General features: G+C 40.0%; 1 protein-coding gene across 3 annotated transcripts in view; it reads left to right on the forward strand.

Annotated features, from left to right (window-relative positions):
- Positions 1-14,756, forward strand: part of cadm2a (cell adhesion molecule 2a) — a 599,539-nt gene extending 584,783 nt beyond the window's left edge. For all 3 annotated transcript variants that reach the window (XM_062048684.1, XM_062048685.1, XM_062048686.1), the window contains 2 exons: positions 12,056-12,178; positions 13,729-14,756. In XM_062048684.1, coding sequence (XP_061904668.1) covers positions 12,056-12,178; positions 13,729-13,847 — 242 coding nt within the window. In that variant the 3' untranslated portion in view covers positions 13,848-14,756. The remainder of the gene's footprint in view (positions 1-12,055; positions 12,179-13,728) is intronic.
- Positions 14,757-24,205: the final 9,449 nt, after the last annotated feature.

Below are 24,205 nucleotides of genomic sequence, written 5' to 3' on the forward strand. Positions count from 1 at the left end.
ACCCTCAAGTTGCTGGCACGGCCACTGTACCAACCGAGCTATACCGCTATACTACAGTGTTGATTCAAGAGTGATATATTTTTTCAAGACATTGGTCTTAAAGTGTTTTTTAAATGTGTGAATGGAACTGGAACATTTTAAAGAATCATCCAAGCTGTTCCACAGTTGAACTTCTCTGACAGAAACACATCTACTTTTTAAGCTCGTTTTTATGTTTGCTTTCTGAAAGACAGCTGAACCTCTGAGGTCATAGGGATTCTCTCTGGGTTTGAACCTCTCCCGTAGACACAGAGGCAGCATGTGGTTATGAGCTTTGTACGTCACAATAGCAGTGTTGAGGTCAACAAAATCGTGCAGTTTTAATGTTTTTAATTTAATAAACAGAGCATTGGTATGGCCATGATAATCCGCATAATTTACAATTATAATCGCTTCCTTTGAAGTAAGAATATAGAGTTGACGTTTGATTTGTAATTGTTACCCCAGATTTCAACACAATAATTAAGATCAATATGAAATGTTTACTAATGAAATCATACTAGTACATACAGTAAGGACACGCTAATTTATGGTACTAGTGTACTCACAGCAGTAAAACTATTACAAACAAAATTCTCATATATTAATTCTGTAATGTATTCCAATAATTTCAGGTCAGCTTCTCATGCCTAATCTTTTCTCCAAGTTTATACAGCAACTGACATTAAAAGCTACAAAGGTTGTCTGCGGAGTGTTTACACTCAGTTTATGGTGGGGTGAGGAAAGCCAGGAAGATTTGCAAATGTCATCTTGTCATGCTTAAATAAAAAAAATAGTCATAAAGTAATAGTTTGTTAGCAATAGGTTTTCAAAGGAGTCACAAAAACAAATAAAAATGTATTCATATGCGCCAGATGCAAAAAATTAGCTGAGCAAATGTGAATGCTGTCCACATTATTCACATCCCAATTCTGTTTGAGGCTTGCAAGCCTTGATCGCCTTCTTTCTTTTTAGACAATCGCTCTGTCTGCACTCTGTTTGTTTGTCACAACTTTGTGCAGACACAGTGGTAGTAAAGTAGATGTTATCGGTTTGCCCAATTCTGACAGCCGCAAAAGGTGAACAATTTAGCTTTAGCAGCAGAGATGCTAACAGTCCCTTTGACAGACAATACATTGTCGTGCTTTCCTCTACCGTGGCTGACGTTCTGGTTGTTGTGACATGAAAACACTGGATATGACACACACGGCACTTTTTGCAGCAAACACATCTATACAAATCTGAAAAATGGCTGTTATGAGGTTTCCTAATCTTTTTTTCTAATGTGTTTACACTATAGAAGCTTCTGGTGTATTTTGTTAATTTAACCATTTTGTTTTCCACTGTGTAAGAGCAGTGAATAAATTAATTTACTTACAATTCATTCTGGCCCTCTGATTTTCCTTTATGTCTTTATACTTTTTTGTCCGTATGGATGTGAAATGGTCTTTAAATTATTTTCAGTATGGTGTTATGTTGGGTTTCTTCCTTCTTCATTCATCTTCAATGAATACTCCAGTTGTATATATATGAAAGATGATGGTTTATTTTAAGAATGGTTCAGTACAATTTCTCACAGCACCGGGAAACAAAACATCGGTAACTGTGGGAAGAAGAACACAACTCCATTGAACTTTTCTGCGTGTGGGACGTCATTTCCTGGCGCGCAGTGAACCGGAAGAGATCACCTGACGATAGCGCGGATGAACCGGCACTACCGTATATAACCTATTGGAGGCGCATAACAACAACGGCAAGCCTCTCTTCTCATGATACACAGAAACAGCATTAATAACAATGAGATCACATTTACTCAACACCCCCCCTTGATCTCATGACCATGAAACAGTGAAACACATTAGTTTCCAAAAAAGAATAATTTGAATTTGTCAATCTTGGCTCTTGTAGTAGGTTTTGTCTGCAACCATGTCTTCTGTAGGACAGTAGACTAATGAAAGTTTCCCTTCAGTGAGTGCATCACGAATTAAATGATATTTAACATCAATATGTTTGGACCTATGTCTATTAACTGGATTTTTGCTCAACAAAAGAGCCCCTTGATTGTCTCCATGAATTGTTGTACAATCATACAAACATGTGTCCATGCCACTCAACAGTTGGGTGATATAAATACTTTCTCGTGTAGTGGTGGATAAGCCAATATATTCAGCTTCACAAGTTGACAATGCAACTGTTGGTTGTTTCTTTGATTTCCAGGATATAGCTGGACCTTGTTTTGTTAGACCGAAACAATATCCACTAGTGCTGCGTCGGTCTTCCACCGATGATGCCCAGTCTGAATCGCTAAATGCAATCAGGTTGAGGCCTTCCTCACTTTTCTTGAAACTTAGTTCAAAGTCTTGTGTACCCTTGAGATACCTTAGCACACATTTGGCAGCAACAAGATCCTGTGCTGTTGGCTTTGCCAATGTTTGTGATAACCTACCAACAATCCAGCTGATATCTGGTCTGGTGCAGGTCATGGCATAGATCAAACTACCAATGATTTCACGGTATTCTTTGGGGTTTACCACTTCGGTAGTGTCACACTCATTTTCATTTGTAGTGCTCAGTTCTACTTTCTGTTCAGAAGGAGTGCTTCTAGGTTTGCATTCTGACATGCCAAATCTTTCAAGCATCTTTTGTATGTACATCTTTTGATCCATTTTGATTTCATTCTGTTTCTGTTCAAAATGAATACCCAGGAAATAACATATCTTACCTAGGTCTTTCATGTTGAATTTGGCTTTCATTGTGTCTTTGAATTGCTCAAGTGCTTCTTTGCTACTTGCAGCAATGATCAGGTCGTCCACCCAGATGATAACAATTTCATTTTCTGTTTGTTTTCGGTAGACACAATTATCAGATAGGTTTCTTTTGAAATTGTTTCGCTCTAAATGGTCATTTAGAAGTTTGTACCAATTTCTTCCTGATTGTTTTAGGCCATAGATTGATTTCTTCAACCTAAATACTAGATTTTCACCTGTGTCCGATGTTTTCTGAAAACCTTCTGGTTGTTCTAGGTATATCTCTTCATCAATGGGGGCATGTAAATATGCCGTTTTCACATCCATCTGGTGGATGGTGAGGTCATTTTGGACAGCTATTTGCATCAATGCACGCACAGAAGTAATGTCTGCGGTTGGTGCAAATGTTTCTTGATAATCTATACCTTCAGTTTGACTGTATCCTTTGGCAACATATCTAGCTTTGAAAAGCTGTCCTTTCTCTGTGTTTTCTTTGAGAGCATAAACCCACTTTCCGCCTACTGTATTTTTCCCTTTTGGTAATGTTGTTAGTTCAAATGTGTCATTTTCTTTGAGAGATGCCAACTCGTCTTTCATGGCTTTTTCCCAGCTGGCTGCCTCTGATGACATCAGGGTGTCTTTATACGTCTGTGGGACTCCACACACTGCCCTGCAACAGTGATCAATAACGTCATGGCTTTCATTGATATCATCAATGTTTGTTACATATTCCTCTAAGTATTTTGGAGGAACAATTCTCTCTCTCTTTGGGTAACGACCTCTTTGTTCTGTTCTAGTCTCTATGTTAGTTGTGGCATCATCTAACACCACATCTTCCTCTACTTCCAGAGTTTGTGTTTGGTTATCAACATCATTTTGAGCTACAGTTTGTATTTTTGATGCTCACTGATTTTTCTGACACAGTGTCAGGTAGTTTGGTTTCATTGCTTTCACAATCTGGGATTTCCAAGTTATACGCATTTGTTTGTGTCTCTTTTTCTGCAGTGTTCTTTTTGGTGAATTTTACCAGTCTGTGTTTTGACACCTTTCTTGACTGTGGATCATAGACCAAGTATGCTGGACTATTTTTACTATAGCCCACAAATACTCCTTTCTCCCACCTTGGTTCAAGTTTCTTGTGACTGTGAGTGTATGCGTAACACTACGAACCAAACACCCACATTTTTTAAATGTTGGGCTTCTTTCCAGTTAGCATGAAATATGGTGTGTTCTTTGTTCTGTCATTGTAACATCTGTTCCGAATGTGGGCGGCACTTTGAACAGCATAAGGCCATAATGTTTTTGGTAACTCTTTTTCTAGTAGCATACACCTTGCCATTTCAAACAGTGTTCGCCACTGTCTTTCAGCTGTACCGTTTTGATGAGGAGAATAAGGTGATGAGGTTTCATGTCTGATACCTTTCTCTCTCAAAAGTGTTTGAAAAACGTTTCCAGTGAACTCAGTTCCATTATCTGAGCGCATACATTTTACGTTGCCATATGGGGAAACGTCTGCAATGAACTTCTCTGTCGCAAGGGTAGTTTCACTCTTATTTTTCAAGAAGTAAACAAATACTGCCCCTGAATAATCATCAGTAAATGAGACTGAATATTTATGCCCATCTAATCCAATGGGGCCAATGGGACCGGCCAGGTCAGTGTGCACCAGCTCTAGGGGTGCACTAGCTTTGACATCAGGTAATTTGTTCCTAGTGTTATTGAATTTTCCTTGCGTACAAATGTCACATTCTATTTTTGCATCTCCTGTAACTGTCATGCCTGTCACAACATTTTGAAGCTTCAACACATCATTCACATTGCAGTGCCCCAAGATCTCGTGCCATGTTTTCACATCACAACATAGGTTCACTTTGTCTTTTTACATCATGTCATGCACAGAATCATCATACAGTTTTAGATGGTTTACCGTTTTGAGGTAGTACAGTCTCTCGTGTACTTCTATCTTGAAGGTGTTTCCTTCTTTCGTGATGAGCCGGTTTTGTCCTTCTCAGAAGATCACTTGAGCTCCATTAGTCGTGGCTGCTTTCACCAACATGAAGTCTTGTGGGTAGGTTGGGATGAACAAGGCGTTCTTCAGTGTGACGGGGACGCTTCTCCCCTCCGTGTTGCGTAGAAGAACCACTGCATCGCCTCTCTTCAGCGCCACGTTGTTCTTTCTTGTTCCATCGGCCAACTCCATGTAGTGTTTGTTTGGGTTAAAAGTCTCATCAAATCGTGTGAATTTGCTCTTCTCAGTGATTATGTGTGACGTCGCCCCACAGTCCACCATCAGTCCATTTTGTTTGATGCCGTCTGGAAGCACCAAATGACTGGCTTGGAACACAAAGGAGGTGCCAATTTCCTTTGAATCTTCTTCTTTCTCCATAGTTTGTTTAGCAGAGTCAGGCTTGGTTTTTCTTCTGCACGTCGCGTCTGTATGTGTTGTGCTTCGGTGGTAGTTGCACCACTTTGGTGTTGTTTTGTGGGGACAATTTTTCGCAAAATGTCCACGATTCCCACATCCATAACAGGTCGCTGACGCTATGTCCACTTTCATTACATTGTCTGATTTTGGTTTGTGTTCAAATTTCTCTGTCTCTTCGTAGCTTCGTAGTTTGCTCTTGAACTCCACAAAAGTCACTTCATCGTTGCTCTGTGTCATGTGAATGACAAATGGTTTGTATGGTTCCGGTAGGCCCCGCAGAACCATAGCAATGCTCAACTCATCGCATATTACTTGCTTTGTATTTCTTAAAGCAGTCACTATCTTTTCAGCTCTAATGATGTAGTCTGTAATAGTTTCTTCTGAGTCTTTCTTCAGGGAACACAATTCGTTGTACAGGGAAATAATTCTTGGCTTACCATCACTGGCATAATGGCGCCGTAAAATTTGTAGTGCTTTGCGACCATCGTCAGCAGCGTCTCTCATCACCGACAGACTTTTGTCGTCTAGGAATTGGATTAGCTCTGCAAAGCATTCTGCATTCTTCTCTGGGTCCACCTCACCGGAGGAAAGTATTGTGTCCTTTAAACGTTCAAGTCTCATGTGACCAAGAAATTTTACTTCCCAAAGTTCGTAGTTGTCCTCGCCTCCATCGAAGATCAGGCGCTGCCATCTTCCTCCCGTTGCACGTCTGGGCCCATAACCTGTTGGGTTTCTTCCTTCTTCATTCATCTTCAATGAATACTCCAGTTGTATATATATGAAAGATGATGGTTTATTTTAAGAATGGTTCAGTACAATTTCTCACAGCACCGGGAAACAAAACATCGGTAACTGTGGGAAAAAGAACACAACTCCATTGAACTTTTCTGTGTGTGGGACGTCATTTCCTGGCGCGCAGTGAACCGGAAGAGATCACCTGACGATAGCGCGGATGAACCGGCACTACCGTATATAACCTATTGGAGGCGCATAACAACAACGGCAAGCCTCTCTTCTCATGATACACAGAAACAGCATTAATAACAATGAGATCACATTTACTCAACATGTTAAAAAAAGTTTTAAAAAGTCTTAAATTGAACTTGTTGAAACCTGCAGAGACCCTGTATTACAACATCATGTCAAGACATACAAAATGTATTTTCCACAATCCTGGGTTGTTTTTTTTGTCAAACCAACAATTTCAGTCAGTGTTTTGTCACACAGCTTTGACAATTGTATTTTACTATACACACATGAGCACTAAATGCAATAACTATTCCTTGCAATACCAGAAAAATGACTAAATAACTTAATGTTCACTCTTAGTTCCAAATTTGCAATAATTGTCTTTCAGTGCCCTGATTTGTAATGGTACCTGACAGTAGCTGAGGGAATCTAAAGTCAAATATCAAATGTATAAAAAGACCAGTTCAAAGTGTTCAATTAACCATTAGACTTCCAGGAACGACTGTTCTAAGTCAAAAGTATTATGAGTTGGTACAGTAGTGCCTCCATTTCCGTTAGTAAGTAGACAAAAACCGAAGCAATAATTCCCATAAGAGAACATGAAAGTTCAATTAATGCATTTAGACAACCAAAAATATGAAGACAAAACACATTCAATAAAGCATTATTATATTTTTACACAAAGAAAACAATGCAAAATGCATATAAATGACAAAAACAATGAATGATTTGCAGAGAGAGAAAGGAGGGGAGAGCCACACAGTTTGTACTTTGCTAGGAGTTATTTATCAGTCTTATTCCTCACCTTCTTTATCAAAGTGGTCACTGTCACTTGCATCTTTTTTTGGCGCTTATTTTGCTGCGGTTTGAATTATAAAAGGATTATTGGCGTACGAAGACCTGTCACAGTATTTTTCACATGTCGAATAGATTTTTGTCCTGTATCAAAGCAATAACCAGAGAATATGAACAAAATGTGTCAATTTGATTCATGCAATAATAGTCACTTATCTTAAATGTATTTTATATCATAGAGCAGTGGTACGCAGGCCACTAATGTAGTCCTGGCGGCCCGCGAGCCACATCCGGCCCGCCAAAGCTTTTTATTTGGCCCGCCTAATATCGCCCAAATGATGAAACCATTCAAACTAGGGTGGCTCATGTATGCAGTACCACCGCTACCCCGCAGGGGGCAACAGGGAGGCATATGTGTCACAATGAAGCAGCAGTGGGGCGAGGAGAAGAAGACTATTCATTCAACCTTGAAAAAAAATCCAAATAAATTGCAAAAATCCGACTAAACAACAAAATATGAATGTTCTGCAAGCAAGTGCTTGAGTCATTGTTTCCTGTTGGACCTTTTAAGCGAGGGACACATTGTTCCAGACAAGCAGCAACAATGGTAGAAATCCACACGTGTAAGCTTCATTATGAAACTTGGTCGAATCTTTGTATGTAAATATTGTGCATAAAGATATTTGGCTTATTTTGAGTTTTTTCTTGCCCCGATGTGGGATCTGAGCTGAGGATGTCATTGTGGCTTGTGCAGCCCTTTGAGACACTCGTGATTTAGGGCTATATAAATAAACTTTGATTGATTGATTGATTATTTTGTAGAAAAAATGCTGACTTTGTGGTGTCTTTTGTATTTGTGGTCGAGTTGTTTTTTTTGTTTCTGAGAGGTTAATAATGCTACACCTTAGGTTTAATTGTGATGAGTCACATGCCTGTACATTGTGTTCAATGTTTGATGTAGATAATGTTTCATTTCTATGTGTCAATATCTGTTTTTTAAAAAACACAGTGGACATTATTTAAAATACACAATGAACGTTATACGTTTGTAACGTTTACTTTATGTTGATATTTTCAGTCTTACAAACCTAAATTAAGGAAGAAGTGTAAAAAAATTAAACTAAGGAAGGAAAACATTTCAAAAGAAGGAACATCAAGCCTCAACAAAACTTCTGGAGCTTCTGTTTCTTCTTGCTGTTAACTACCGGTTTAGCTACACACGCTGGAAACAAGTAGCGAGGCAGAATAATTAATTCATTGACAGTGCGATGTGAAATCTGATGTGTTTACTTTTCAATGAAGTAAACACACTCTCAAAGGAATATAACCTGCGAGGGCACTTTCTGACGAAACATCCAAATTTCGATGTCCGGCCCCTGAGCCCTTTGGGCTCTTGAAACTGCAGCCCTCTTCATTATGTACAAACCCCGTTTCCATAAGAGTTGGGAAATTGTGTTAAATGTAAATATAAACGGAATACAATGATTTGCAAATCCTTTTCAACCCATATTCAATTGAATGCACTACAAAGACAAGATATTTGATGTTCAAACTCATAAACTTTTTTTTTTTTTTGCAAATTATAATTAACTTAGAATTTCATGGCTGCAACACGTGCCAAAGTAGTTGGGAAAGGGCATGTTCACCACTGTGTTACATGGCCTTTCCTTTTAACAACACTCAGTAAACGTTTGGGAACTGAGGAGACACATTTTTTAAGCTTCTCAGGTGGAATTCTTTCCCATTCTTGCTTGATGTACAGCTTAAGTTGTTCAGCAGTCCAGGGGTCTCCGTTGTGGTATTTTAGGCTTCATAATGCGCCACACATTTTCAATGGGAGACAGGTCTGGACTACAGGCAGGCCAGTCTAGTACCCGCACTCTTTTACTATGAAGCCACGTTGATGTAACACATGGCTTAGCATTGTCTTGCTGAAATAAGCTGGGGCGTCCATGGTAACGTTGCTTCGATGGCAACATATGTTGCTCCAAAACCTGTATGTACCTTTTAGCAGATGTAGCGACCAACTGTAGTTACTGACAGTGGGTTTCTGAAGTGTTCCTGAGCCCATGTGGTGATATCCTTTACACACTGATGTTGCTTGTTGATGCAGTACAGCCTGAGGGATTGAAGGTCACGGGCTTAGCTGCTTACGTGCAGTGATTTCTCCAGATTTTCTGAACCTTTTGATGATATTACAGACCGTAGATGGTGAAATCCCTAAATTCCTTGCAATAGTTGGTTGAGAAAGGTTTTTCTTAAACTGTTCAACAATTTGCTCACGCATTTGTTGACAAAGTGGTGACTCTCGCCCCATCCTTGTTTGTGAATTACTGAGAATTTCATGGAATCTACTTTTATACCCAATCATGGCACCCACCTGTTCCCAATTTGCCTGTTCACCTGTGGTATGTTCCAAATAAGTGTTTGATGAGCATTCCTCAACTTTATCAGTATTTATTGCCACCTTTCCAAACTTCTTTGTCACGTACTGTTGGCATCAAATTCTAAAGTTAATGATTATTTGCAAATAAAAAAAATGTTTATCAGTTTGAACATCAAATATGTTGTCTTTGTAGCATATTCAACTGAATATGGGTTGAAAATGATTTGCAAATCATTGTATTCCGTTTATATTTACATCTAACACAATTTCCCAACTCATATGGAAATGGGGTTTGTAGTTGAATAGCCCTGCACTAGTGATACGGCAGGCTTCAATTAACCGTACGCCAAAGAATCAATTCAATATTCAAACATGGTGTTACTGTTCAAATGTTACAGTGGCCAAAAATATTAAAGACAACCTCTGCCTTGTTCTTAATGAATCCTTAGGACTACTGCACGGCTGTATTTTAATGTTGGTCCTGTACTTGGGGAGACAACTGTTTTCTAAGGTGGTACTTGGGGGAAAAAAACTTTGAGAACCACTGTTATGAAGCAAATATGGACAATTGTTGTATCCTCAAGCAAGTATTTTGTGGGCAATATTCCCACTTCTAAGCATCGAGGGGTGGGACTAAATGTGTCTGAGGTGGTGACACAATGAGGAACAGAGACGCCACCATGGGGGGGAACATCGCTTCTCTCCTTGCTCCACTGACCATGCAGAACAGCGGTACTGTGAAACCCTGCTAAGCGCCAGTGACTGTGTGCGTGCGTGCGCGCGGGTGTGTTTGTGTGTGTGTGCGTGTCATTACGGCAGGCGTTTGTTTGTCCGCTGGGAGGCAGTGAAGTGTGAAGGCCTGGTCACTCACACCATGGAGGCTTATGGAGCGCGCGCAAGCCAGCTGTTCAATTTGGCCACATGGGAGGAGAAATGGGAAGAGAGAAGCGGCGGGCATGTATGATTAAATTGTGTATGGGTATTTTTTAATAACATAATTTTATCCTCCCTACACTGTCAAAACAACTCTCGTGAAACCATAAAAATGTAATGAACAATGTCAATTGCAGGCTGCCAAACCAACAGGTGGCACACTATAATGTAACGAACCATATAGATCCAAGTATAAGACGACCCTGAAATCATATGCAGCAGAACCTCAAGTTATGAAATTAATTGTTTCTGAACAGTTTGTATGTAGAAAAATACATAAATTGAAACACATTTCCCCATAAGAAAGAATGTAAACATGAATAATGGGTTCACGTTTGTACACAATACAAAGCGATATACCGTACTGTATATCAAACAAACATAACAAGGGGGTTATGGATCAACATTCTATTTAATAACAAAAATCAAAACAACAACAATGTGAACTGTCCTCCAATGTAGCCACCCTGCTGACACGCACATACATGAATAATGAGTTCACGTTTGTACACAGTACAAAGCGATATACAGTACTGTACATCAAACAAACATAACAAGGGGGTTATGGATCAACTTTCTATTTAATAACAAAAGTCAAAACAACAACAAGCTGAACTGTCCTCCTATTCAGCCACCCTGCTGACACGCACACACACTGTCACTTTTCCTGTGCTGCATTCAGTTTGAAATCATAAACCTTAACAACCAGGTCGCTACAATGATTAGGAATTTAAAAAATCAAATCCGCAACTTATTCATTAATCTTCTTGGCAGGACAGGGCGGTACCGACGACACTGTGGATACTTCCTGAATGTTTGAAACCCCACATCGCTTGTCCGTTGCTTTCTTCGGACTCATATTGAACTAGCAAAACTACAAAAATGTTAAATATAATAGACTAAAACACTTAACGAGCATGCAGAGTAGCACTGAGCACAGTAGCTATCTGACTGACTGTGCACGGAGTTCGATCCGCCCGCCCACAATGGATGTGCGGCGAGGCGGATGAAACGTTTGTACACTGAGACAAGTTCGTACGGCAAAAGCATTTTTATTTCTGGTCTGCAGATCACAAATTGAAAAGTTCGTACAACAAGGGGCTCGTAAATCGAGGTTCCACTGTAATAATACACATTGCTTAAGTTGAAATGAGTCCAAATTCACAAGTTTTGTTGATGATGCTACTACATTTGTACAGTATATCAGTTGAGGACAATTAGTAAATTACAATAATATAATTCTGTCATTTATTAATATCCTTACTCATTTCTTCTTCTGATAGATTAAAAAATAACACCATGGGGAGCATATTAAAACTCTGCCACACTCAATTCCACCAATTATGATGAACATTACATTTTTTCAGAAAGTATAACTGACAAATACAATACTTTTAACCGCAACATGAACATGTCCTTGTTCTGTTTTTAAACCAAAAAAAAATAATAATCTGAAGTTGTCTTTATTTTTAAATGATCATGCCATGATTTTACCAGTCCATTCTCCTCCATCTGGCACGTGAGCTATAATGACACCCCCGCTTTAATGGCTTATTGCACAAAGATCATTAACACTTCAAATTTTCTAACACCCTCATCAAGAAGCAGGGACAACAAACAATAATTGTCCTCCTTATTTTATGTGTGATCATTTATTCACCTAGCGTGGTTCGCATCTCCCATGGTACCATGAGAGAACTATTTAACTCCCCTTTTTTCTCCAGACTGCATGTGTCTTTTACCTCGTTTTGCTGATTAGAACCTCCTCTTCCGTCTCCACAGATCCCAACGCTTTGGGCCATCACGGAACGGACCACGCCTTGATCGGAGGAGTGGTGGCAGTGGTGGTGTTCGTCACCTTGTGTTTAATCATTGTGCTGGGAAGATACCTGGCCAGGCATAAAGGTAAAAGCCCACGGCGGACCAGCCGCCTACTGTCTCTCAAGGCTCACTGACCTTCTCGGATCACATCCGCTTGCTTGTCCCATTAGACATTCCCAGTGCTCCCCTGATCCCCAGGTGGCAGCAGAAAGATATGCAGTATCTGCTGTGAAGGACAAAAAGAAAGGAACTAACTACGCTGTAGTGAATCCCTGAAGGCCAGCGGGAACTTGCTGTTCAAATTCCTTTGCTCAAAGTGCATTGACAACATTCAACAACCAGGTTTTCAGATTGGGTGTAGAATTTTTGTTATAAATTTTGAAATACTGACTTGTTGGTGCAGAAATTCAATAAATATAACGCCAATCAAATGGATTTAAATTAGATACACGGCTCGCTCAATTGTTAATTGTAATAGATAAATAAGATAAAATAAATACTAAGCCATTTAAATTAGATAAATCGCTCATTCACCTGCTAATTGTAATCAATAAATGAATATTAAGCCATTTAAACTGACTGAAATTAGATGAATAGCTCATTCTTTTGCAAACTTAAATCAATAAATATTCAAATGGGAAATCATCAGCTAATAATTAAATGTGCAATATACTCCTAATAATTGTATTGAATATGTTGGTTAATTATTGCACAGCCAATTTATATACACACACACACTTTTTTATTTTTTTATTTTTTTGGGGGGGGGGGGATAAATAAACGTCCTTGGTTAAATTTTAGTTGCCCGACTAGTAAGCACAAAAATCAAAAGAAACTAAGTATAAAATAGGTTTTACAATATAATTTGTTTTTCCCAAGGATACATGTTTAATTGTAAAATAATTTGTCACTTTTGTTTAATACATTTTCTTTGTTGAAATAATTAGTATTTTTGTAATTGTGTTTTCTCAGTGACCATACAAATACATGATTTGCTGCTTGTTGAACTGGCATTACATAATCGTTATTTTTTTATGCTTGTAATCAGTTGTACCATGCTTGGATCACATTTGTTGTTGTTTTTAAAGATATTTCCGCTAACAAATAAAGAACATAAAAGATGTATAAGGTGTATGTTTTGTTGAGATGTCCTGTTAATCCACTTATGTGTTGGTTGTGACCCCAGCATGCTGAGACAGCAGGCAAAGTGCAAGTAAAACCTTTTACCTTGGGTAAACAGAAATAGTGCAGTAGGGAATTACAAAAGTGACCATGCACAGGAAGCATAGGGAAAGCTATGCAGCAGGTTTTGGTGCAAAGAAAACCAATGCAAACTGATCCAGCACTGTCCTGAGATCAGAGCTGGAATGAAAAGCATCCTGATTAGCAACCAGGGGCAGGTGACCGCTTATTGGCCATCAGGGACGGGTGAGGGAGCCAGTGCCCAGACAAGAGAAGTGGTGGAAGCAAACAAGAAGTGTAAACAAAATAAGGAGTGCTGGAAAGGAAATAATACACAACTAAGGAAACTAAACATGAATTCCCAACTGGCATGTGAGATCATGACAACTTTATCTTTAAAAGTGCTTTTCAAAAGTAGTCAAACACATTTTCAAAAAATGTTTCCCCCGCAGGAACGTATTTGACTAACGAGGCCAAAGGAGCGGACGACGCACCCGACGCCGACACGGCCATCATCAACGCCGAGGGCAACCACGCGCACGCCGAGGAAAAGAAGGAGTACTTCATCTAGACTGTAGAGGGCGCCACTCTTGCTATCTCGTCCCCTCTGTGTCTTTTTCTTCTCCAACTTGCGACCAGCCCGCGCACAGACACAGAGGATCATCCCGTGTTTGCCCTCCTCCGTGTCACACCTTTTTTTTTTAGTTTTTCTTCCTTTCGGCAGCTGTTTTTTTTTTTTTTTTTTGTGGTCATTTTGCAGGCATCGCTGCTGAAGTCGACACTATTTTTGCCCCTCTGTAAATCCACCATGACTGCTTACACACCCCCGAAAAGGTTCCAGCCGGACACATCACCACCCATCCCGTCACATCAACACGGTGCCTAAAAACACAGACGCCATTGAACTTGCCTTCATGCATCAGTCGCTCGCAATGTAAATGCTTTTGTAGACGGACGATCCTTTCACCGCTTAGCTCACGGCACTGTGGTCTTTTTCCTTTCCTTTAGATTGCAACCATGATCTGTGCTATTTACGCCTTACACATATCCACCACGCTGAATCACGGCACTTCTTAGACCATCCACTCCCCTTCTTGAAATAGACTTGTAATTAAAGCGCGGAGCTGTGTAAGATAAGACGAAGGCTTTGTGTGACACTCGTGTAGCAAGCTTGGTCAGATAAGTGTATAGTTAGCGGGGCGGGGGTGTAGTGCGCTTCTGTCTAGAGCTGAGAATACACACCAAAAATATATCCGATGACGCTAGACGAGACCTTTCATCCGTGGAGACGAATAGAAAAGCGTTTTTCTAAATCCACTATACCGATCTTTGTATGTGTATATTATACCTGTCTCAGCGTCCTCCTACTGCAGTTGGTTTATCACGCGATGGCTTCAGGTCCGATAGATGTACAAATTGTATTAAAGTTAGTACATTCATTCACGTCGGAACGGAAAAAAAAAACAAAAAAAAAAACAAATCCCATGAAGTGTAAGTTTAGGAAATACGTGTCAAAAAGAGTGCATTAGTTACATGTACAGGGACTTTGTGATAAATGCATTTTCTTTCTGTAAATGTTTTTTGATGTGCGCTTCAAACGAGCGGGTGTATAGTTTGTACCGGCCCCCTGGTAACCCATCATGCTCACGTGGTGCAGAGGACGTGCGTTCACATGTGACTACTTCACGTTGGCATCAGGGAGGTCATACGTGTCGCTACATTTGGTGGAGTTCATACGGTATATGAACACTTGCACATTTACTATTTGTATACATCCCACGCGTATTTGGTAGTACAGGCATGTCCTGCCCCTGTATGAACCTCACGCATATTACTCACTATATCTACACGATATTGACTCCACGGAGTTCATACATGACAGAATGCCTGCATAAACGCCACGCACATGTGGTGGACTTCATAAAAGGTGCCGTGGACACAATGTGCATTTGGTGGAGTTCATACTGGTAATATTAAATATTTAGTGAAACTCTTAAAGGTCACCGGGTGTATGAACTCTATGCACATGTGAACTCAATGCGCATTTGGTGGAGCTCATACAGCTAACATTAAATATTTAGTGAAACTCTTACACGTCACCAGGTGTATGAACTCATCCGCTTGTATGTGCTCCATGCACATGTGGCCATGTTCATACAGGAACTCAATGCGCATTTAGCGGAGTTCATACAGCTAACATTAAATATTTAGTGAAACTCTTACAAGTCACCAGGTGTATGAACTCCATCCGCTTGTATGTGCTCCATGCACATGTGGCCGTGTTCATACAGGAACTCAATGCGCATTTGGTGGAGCTCATACAGCTAACATTAAATATTTAGTGAAACTCTTACAGTTCACCGGGTGTATGAACGCCATCCGTTTGTATGTGCTCCATGCACAGGAACTCTATGCGCATTTGGTGGAGCTCATACATGTACCACACGCATTTGGTGAATGTCTTGCAGGTCACTACAGTTGTATGAACTCCATCCACTTGAGTAAGCTCCATGTATATGCAGTGACGTTTGTACGGTGATCTATAGCAACTCACTGCACATTTGGTGGAGTTCATACAGGGGACAGACACATTTGGTGAAACTTATAGGTCACTGGGTGTATGAACTCCATCCGTTTGTATGTGCTCCATGCACATGTGGCCGTGTTCATACAGGAACTCTATGCGCATTTGGTGGAGCTCATACATGTATCACACGCATTTGGTGAATGTCTTGCAGGTCACTACAGTTGTATGAACTCCATCCACTTGAGTAAGCTCCATGTATATGCAGTAACGTTCGTACAGGTACGGTGAGCTGTAGTAACTCACTGCACATTTGGTGGAGTTCATACAGGGGACAGACACATTTGGCGAAACTTACTGGTTATATACATGAGCTCCATGCACATGGGGTGATGTTAATGCGGGTGCTGTGACCGATATGAACTCACTGCACATCTGGTGGAGTTCATACAGGGGACAGACACATTTGGTAAAACTTACAGGTCACTGGGTGTATGAACGCCATCCGTTTGTATGTGCTCCATGCACATGTGGCCGTGTTCATACAGGAACTCTATGCGCATTTGGTGGAGCTCATACATGTACCACGCGCATTAGGTGAATGTCTTGCAGGTCACTACAGTTGTATGAACTCCATCCACTTGAGTAAGCTCCATGTATATGCAGTGATGTTCGTACAGGTATGGTGAGCTATAGCAACTCACGGCACATTTGGTGGAGTTTATACAGGGGACAGGCAAATTTGTTGAACCTCCTACAGGTCATTAGGTGTATGAACTCCACGCACATGGGGTGATGTTAATGCCGGTGCTGTGACCTATATGAACTAACTGCACATCTGGTGGAGTTCATACGGGTGACAGACACAATTGGTGAAACTTACAGGTCATTATATGTATGAGCTCCATGCACATGGGGTGATGTCAATGCCGGTGCTGTGACCTATATGAACTAACTGCACATCTGGTGGAGTTCATACGGGTGACAGACACATTTGGTGAAACTGACAAGTCATTAGGTGTATGAACTCCATCCACTTGTATGAGCTCCATGCACATGGGGTGATGTTAATGCCGGTGCTGTGACCTATATGAACTAACTGCACATTTGGTGGAGTTCATACGGGTGACAGACACATTTGGTGAAACTGACAAGTCATTAGGTGTATGAACTCCATCCACTTGTATGAGCTCCATGCACACGCGGTGATGTTAATGCCGGTGCTGGGACCTATATGAACTAACGGCACACATCTGGTGGAGTTCATACAGGTGACAGACACATTTGGTGAAACTGACAAGTCATTAGGTGTATGAACTCCATCCACTTGTATGAGCTCCAGTCATACGTGGTGATGTTAATGCCGGTGCTGTGACCTATATGAACTAACTGCACATCTGGTGGAGTTCATACGGGTGACAGACACATTTGGTGAAACTGACAAGTCATTAGGTGTATGAACTCCATCCACTTGTATGAGCTCCATGCACACGGGGTGATGTTAATGCCGGTGCTGTGACCTATATGAACTAACTGCACATCTGGTGGAGTTCATACGGGTGACAGACACATTTGGTGAAACTGACAAGTCAGTAGGTGTATGAACTCCATCCACTTGTATGAGCTCCATGCACACGCGGTGATGTTAATGCCGGTGCTGGGACCTATATGAACTAACGGCACACATCTGGTGGAGTTCATACAGGTGACAGACACATTTGGTGAAACTGACAAGTCATTAGGTGTATGAACTCCATCCACTTGTATGAGCTCCATGCACACGGGGTGATGTTAATGCTGGTGCTGTGACCTATATGAACTAACTGCACATATGGTGGAGTTCATACGGGTGACAGACACATTTGGTGAAACTGACAAGTCATTAGGTGTATGAACTCCATCCACTTGTATGAGCTCCAGTCATACGTGGTGATGTTAATGCCGGTGCTGTGACCTATATGAACTAACTGCACATCTGGTGGAGTTCATACGGGTGACAGACACATTTGGTGAAACTGACAAGTCATTAGGTGTATGAACTCCATCCACTTGTATGAGCTCCATGCACACGGGGTGATGTTAATGCCGGTGCCGTGACCTATATGAACTAACTGCACATCTGGTGGAGTTCATACGGGTGACAGACACATTTGGTGAAACTGACAAGTCATTAGGTGTATGAACTCCATCCACTTGTATGAGCTCCATGCACACGCGGTGATGTTAATACCGGTGCTGGGACCTATATGAACTAACGGCACACATCTGGTGGAGTTCATACAGGTGACAGACACATTTGGTGAAACTGACAAGTCATTAGGTGTATGAACTCCATCCACTTGTATGAGCTCCATGCACATGGGGTGATGTTAATGCTGGTGCTGTGACCTATATGAACTAACTGCACATATGGTGGAGTTCATACGGGTGACAGACACATTTGGTGAAACTGACAAGTCATTAGGTGTATGAACTCCATCCACTTGTATGAGCTCCATGCACACGGGGTGATGTTAATGCCGGTGCTGTGACCTATATGAACTAACTGCACATTTGGTGGAGTTCATACGGGTGACAGACACATTTGGTGAAACTGACAAGTCATTAGGTGTATGAACTCCATCCACTTGTATGAGCTCCATGCACACGCGGTGATGTTAATGCCGGTGCTGGGACCTATATGAACTAACGGCACACATCTGGTGGAGTTCATACAGGTGACAGACACATTTGGTGAAACTGACAAGTCATTAGGTGTATGAACTCCATCCACTTGTATGAGCTCCATGCACACTGGGTGATGTTAATGCTGGTGCTGTGACCTATATGAACTAACTGCACATATGGTGGAGTTCATACGGGTGACAGACACAATTGGTGAAACTTACAGGTCATTATATGTATGAGCTCCATGCACATGGGGTGATGTTAATGCCGGTGCTGTGACCTATATGAACTAACTGCACATCTGGTGGAGTTCATACGGGTGACAGACACATTGGGTGAAACTGACAAGTCATTAGGTGTATGAACTCCATCCACTTGTATGAGCTCCATGCACACGGGGTGATGTTAATGCCGGTGCTGTGACCTATATGAACTAACTGCACATCTGGTGGCGTTCATACGGGTGACAGACACATTTGGTGAAACTGACAAGTCATTAGGTGTATGAACTCCATCCACTTGTATGAGCTCCATGCACACGGGGTGATGTTAACGAACTAACTGCACATCTGGTGGAGTTCATACAGGCGCAGTGGCACTCATTTGAAATATTCACATTTGAACGTATCCAGAGCCTGATGCCCTTCCCCAAATACTCAAGTTTACTGCATTGCTTTTCGTACAAAGATGGATATAATAATGTGCAATTAGCACAGAAGCTTGATTTGCCAGCATTATTAATGGGTACACAATGATGTGAAAAGCACAAGCAGATGATCGAGTCAGTGTGTTTCATTGCCAACTACTCATTTGCCTTGGGAAAGGTTATTTTATTTAAAAATGGGACGGAGGGGGGGGCGCGGGGAGGGATAAATATTTGCTTCTAATGACAAAAGAGACAAAAAAACATGTAATATTTTACTTTGAATGGTTTCAAACTCCCCGCTGTGTATTGTGTCTGCTAAAAACGTGGTTGGTTGTGAAAATTGCTATTGAACTCCGACGCCCCGGAAATCTTTTGAATTTGTATATTAGCAAGTTACTTGATTAGTTTTTTATTTTTCTAGTATGTTATTTTGTCACTGCATATGCTTTAGCCATCTTTTATGTTGAGTTTGGGCACAAACCTTGTAAATAACGTGTGGGGGAACTAAAGTTGGTAAAAACACAATGGCCTTTGAATGTTTGACTTATTGAAGAGAATTTGCGGCTTTTTATTATGCACTAAATATCTGGCAGGAAGGCAACACTCTGATAAACACATCATGCTGACAATTTCCTAGCGCCGCTTCTGTGTTGGAGATAAGAAAAGTTGACAAAGTTGTTGTCAGTTAGCGAGACATTGGCCTACTTAGCGTGAAAGACGTTGGACAAGTAGCATATTAATGTTGCTGAGATGGAGACAACTGTTACCAAGGGCAATGAAACAGTCCGCCCAGCTGTCCCCAATTTGGTGACCAATTTCCCACATTATGCAAATACGGTCAGAAAATTATGTCTTTGTCACGGAGCAGCTATGTCCACACAATCACACGCAGTTACAATTTGGCGTTCTATTTGGTTCGTCTATAAGCTTGTTTTCTTTTTAAAAAGTGTTGTTTTTTTTTAGTTTTTGCTACTGTTGTGAAAACATAAACCTTTGAGCCATCCTGGTTCTCAAAAGCTGGTCCCAATTTTATGGAGCCAGAACACTGCCATGTAAAATTGGAAATTGGAAAAAAAATAGTTTTATTGGCACAAAAACAAGTTTTGGCAACAAATAAATACAAACATTGAAAAAATACAATATTTTTGGTGGATGTTTTCCATGCCAGTATTCATATTTCTGTACACTTTTATTGTTCTTGTGTGTTTCAAAGGGTTTTCATGATTGCTTCTCATTTTTTACGGCTTTGTTTCTTTTTTCTTTTTTTTAGGTTTCAAAATAAAGGCAGTGTTTTAGCATGAGCGGCTACAGTGTTTTACTTGCATGCCCAAGTCCAGTAAAGCTGCTTCCGGGTAAGCTTGTTATAAGCCCCGCCCCTCACGCTAAAACACCGCCTTTAGTTTGAAACCGATAAAAAAAAAAAAAAGAGACAAAACCATAAAAAACTTATTAACTTGAAACACATAAAAACAATAAGGGTACAAAAATATAAATATTGCCATCGAAAACATCCACCTAAATTATCATATTTTGTTATTTGTTGCCGAAACTTGTTTCGATGCCAACACAACTTTTTCTACGTCAATTCTTGCTGGCATTGTTCTGGCTCCATACAATATTACAAATAAAATAAAAACAGTTCTTATCGGCCTTGCGCAAAGTAACGTTCTTAACAAGACGTGCAAGCGTAAAAAGAAGTTAAACACTTTAAGCCTGACAAAACGCATTATCTTCACTTGACCTCAGCGTGATGCCACGTCACGTCTCATTTGAGTCCTAAATCCTGTTAAAAAATGATTAAATATTCCAGTGACCAATCCAAATTTAAAAAATGTATTTACTAAAAAGTGTAGAAAGAAGTTAATTACTGCAAACTACGGATGTCCAGATACAACTTTTTCACTTCCGATACAATACTGATAATGGAGCCTTGAGTATTAATCCGATATATTATCAGCACAAATCATATATACTTTCATTATTTTGTAGTGTGGAATGTTAAAAAAGATTTGACTAAGTAAAATTACTCCAAACACTTTTTGCCTCACCTTCAGTAAGTGAAAAATGTGTTTCCTCAATATGCAGACGTGTTAAATCCGAAAGAGAATAATGGGATGATACAGTCTTATCTGCTCAAAGATGCTATCTGGCACACTGCAGCTAGTCCTGGATATTTTCACCAACCCCCACTCCTGAATGCTTAAGTCACATGCAGGATTCTCACAGGAATGAGGCATAAACCAGTCCAGACCTTACTTTAGGTATGAAAAACAACAACCTTATGCCAGATTTATGCTAGTGGCCCCAATAATTAATTAGATTAAGGTCATTACGCAGTAAATTGAACGATGCAGACACGTTTGTTACTGAATACTTTGTAATACGCTCCTTCCTTGGTATCTGTAAGTAATATAGATCTAGTTATTTGATACTTGTTTATTTTGCCTCAACCATACTTATTACGTATGTCTAGCTTGTGCGCTTAGCTGTTGTGTAGCTGCTAGCTCCTAGTAGCCTATATTCTACCATGTTCACCTTTTGTGAACGACTTCACTAAATACAAGGAAAGATCAAACTTGTGTGATTATTGGAGGACATTTAGATATTAACTGTACAACTGGACTGCTGATGTCGGATCGATATCTATATCGGATCGGGACACCCCTAAATAAAACAGATTAAGCACTTTTTACAGTTTAAGACATGTTACAAGTGGAACAATAAGTTAACCAGTGGAAAAACAGAAAAGCAAAGCAATCAGTCTTTAAGTCAAATGTAACAATGGTGTTTAAATACTATTTAGTGAGAAATGATGGAGACTTTTCACTTTGTGTAAAAGTAAGTTAACTAGGATAAAATATGTTGAAATAAAACGTAACTTCAGTGATGGAGAGCTGGTTATGTCTTGGATGCGCGGCTCATTTTTCCATTTCAGATGTTTTTTTTTTAATGTAAAAAATAAGTTTACCCCTGTAAATATGAAATCAAAGTGACTAAGATGACACCACACAACGTTCTTGCTGTATTCCTCCACTCCCCTTGTTGAGGATGCTGCTGGGTTTTGGAATAATAGTCGCAAAAAAAGCCAAAGAAAAAGCACAGTTGAATCCTTTGATGCCGAGGAAGGGTCACACGCTGGGATTTTGTGCCATTTTACAGGCGGAACTTTTTCCAGGAATGCGTCTCCAATTCCAAACCCCCTGCATAAATGTTCTAATAACATGGGGTCGCCATGGCAACAACAACCCTTTTTTTACAGAACGGTGACCGCGTCGAAATATTGCTGGCAAAGAAAAAAGGCACAGTTGTTGGTTCAAAATCCTTTTCACGACTACTGACATTACATGGGTTTATTGGCAGTGATGGTTTTGGAGACGGGACACGCTGAGTAAGCACATTTTGGTTTTTGGATCTGCTGCTTTATTAAAAGTTGACAAAAGCAATTCTACACTAGGATTGTTTTGTGTGCTGTTAAAGTTGTTTTAATTTGCGTGTCATCCACAAATAATGCTTGAAAGTCACTTCGTTTTGAAGAATCTCATCTAAAAATGAGTTTTGTACTGGAAAAAAAACAGAAAAGTTTGCATTGGATGATAAGAATTATGAGTAACGCCCTCACACTTTCTACGGCTTTGTGTGAATAATCCTCTCCGACATGACAATGATGAGCTATTTGTTTTTTGTTTTTTTGTTTTTGTTTTTTCATTTAACACTGCACCATTCGTCATTTTAACAGGCTGACGAGCGCCAAACGATGCAGCTGTGTCACATCTGGGCTCTCTGCTAAACTAAGCTTTAAACCTGTTGCTATCGTTTGGATGAGTACTAATAAAATACATAAAAATGGCCTTTACAGCAGACCCATGCTGGCAGCATGACCGTTCTTTTATTTTGGTGCGTTCCCAGCAGACACGAGTCATTGATTCAACGTTGATTATACGTGCATGTCCTTTAAAACTACAATATAGTTGTATTTGCAAATTGAGACAACGTTGGATCTACGTTGTTGGTTGGAAAATGACTATATTTCTAAGATCAAATCAACATCACAACCTTGAATAAAACATGGTCAAAAAGCATGTTGTTTCAACATATTTGTGTTGTAGAATATTGGTTGGGAAATGACCAAAATTCAATGGTCAAATCAACGTCACTACCCATTATTAATTAAACGTCAGCAAAAAGCATGTTGTTTCAACTTTATGTTTGAGTTGTTCAACATCAGGATCTAATTCAACAAGTTCTCAACCTTGTTTTAATGTCTTGTGCCTGCTGGGCTATTGGAGAAACACTAAAAAGCTTTGACTTACTGTAGTAAATTAAAATTGTTCTAGTATAAAAGGTCCCAATCTACTCAACATTCCTTCAGATCTGAATTAATGTCACCTAATGTGTATTTTTTTTTTTTTAAGCATTTTATTTCAACATCTTGTAGTCCTCACACTAGTTAGTTTTCTGCATCTCAGGAATGTATTTCTTTCATTTTGCCTTGTTTTTTTTTTTTTCAAGTGGCACAGAACTATGTGGGGATATAATCACTTCCTAGTCACAGAAATAACCTTCTGCCTGTCATCAAAGTGTCACAAAAATAAAGGTGGAGACAAAAAAAATTTTATTTTCAGCAAGTGCAGCAACATGTTAGTTTAGCTTATTCTTGGTGGGAATCACAACTTTTATTGTTATGATGATGATGATATCAAGCGGCCATGATCGCGTCCATATATGACCCAGGCGTGTGTTTTCTCTCCCATTCTGTGGGAATGATTCTATTTAATTTAGAGGTTCCTTCTCATGTACGAAATTAAATTGTTGAATAAATAGTTGCCAAAAAAACGTCTGCCTGATTCATTTTTTTATATATTACTGTGTGGTCTATGTTAGATTTATCACAACATGAGTGTATTGTAACTATTGCCTTAGTGCAGGGGTTCTTAAACTTGTTCACCTCGGGATCATATGTTTCCACTTCAGAGGGGCCCGGGGCCGACTCAAGTACTAACACTGAATGGGTAAGCTTGATTTGAACGGTATTCAATAATTATACATACTTACAGTTTAACAGGATAACAACCTTGTCAAATGATATAAAACT

The sequence above is a fragment of the Entelurus aequoreus genome, linkage group LG05, assembly GCF_033978785.1.
Source record: "Entelurus aequoreus isolate RoL-2023_Sb linkage group LG05, RoL_Eaeq_v1.1, whole genome shotgun sequence".
NCBI classification, from domain to species: Eukaryota; Metazoa; Chordata; class Actinopteri; order Syngnathiformes; family Syngnathidae; genus Entelurus; species Entelurus aequoreus.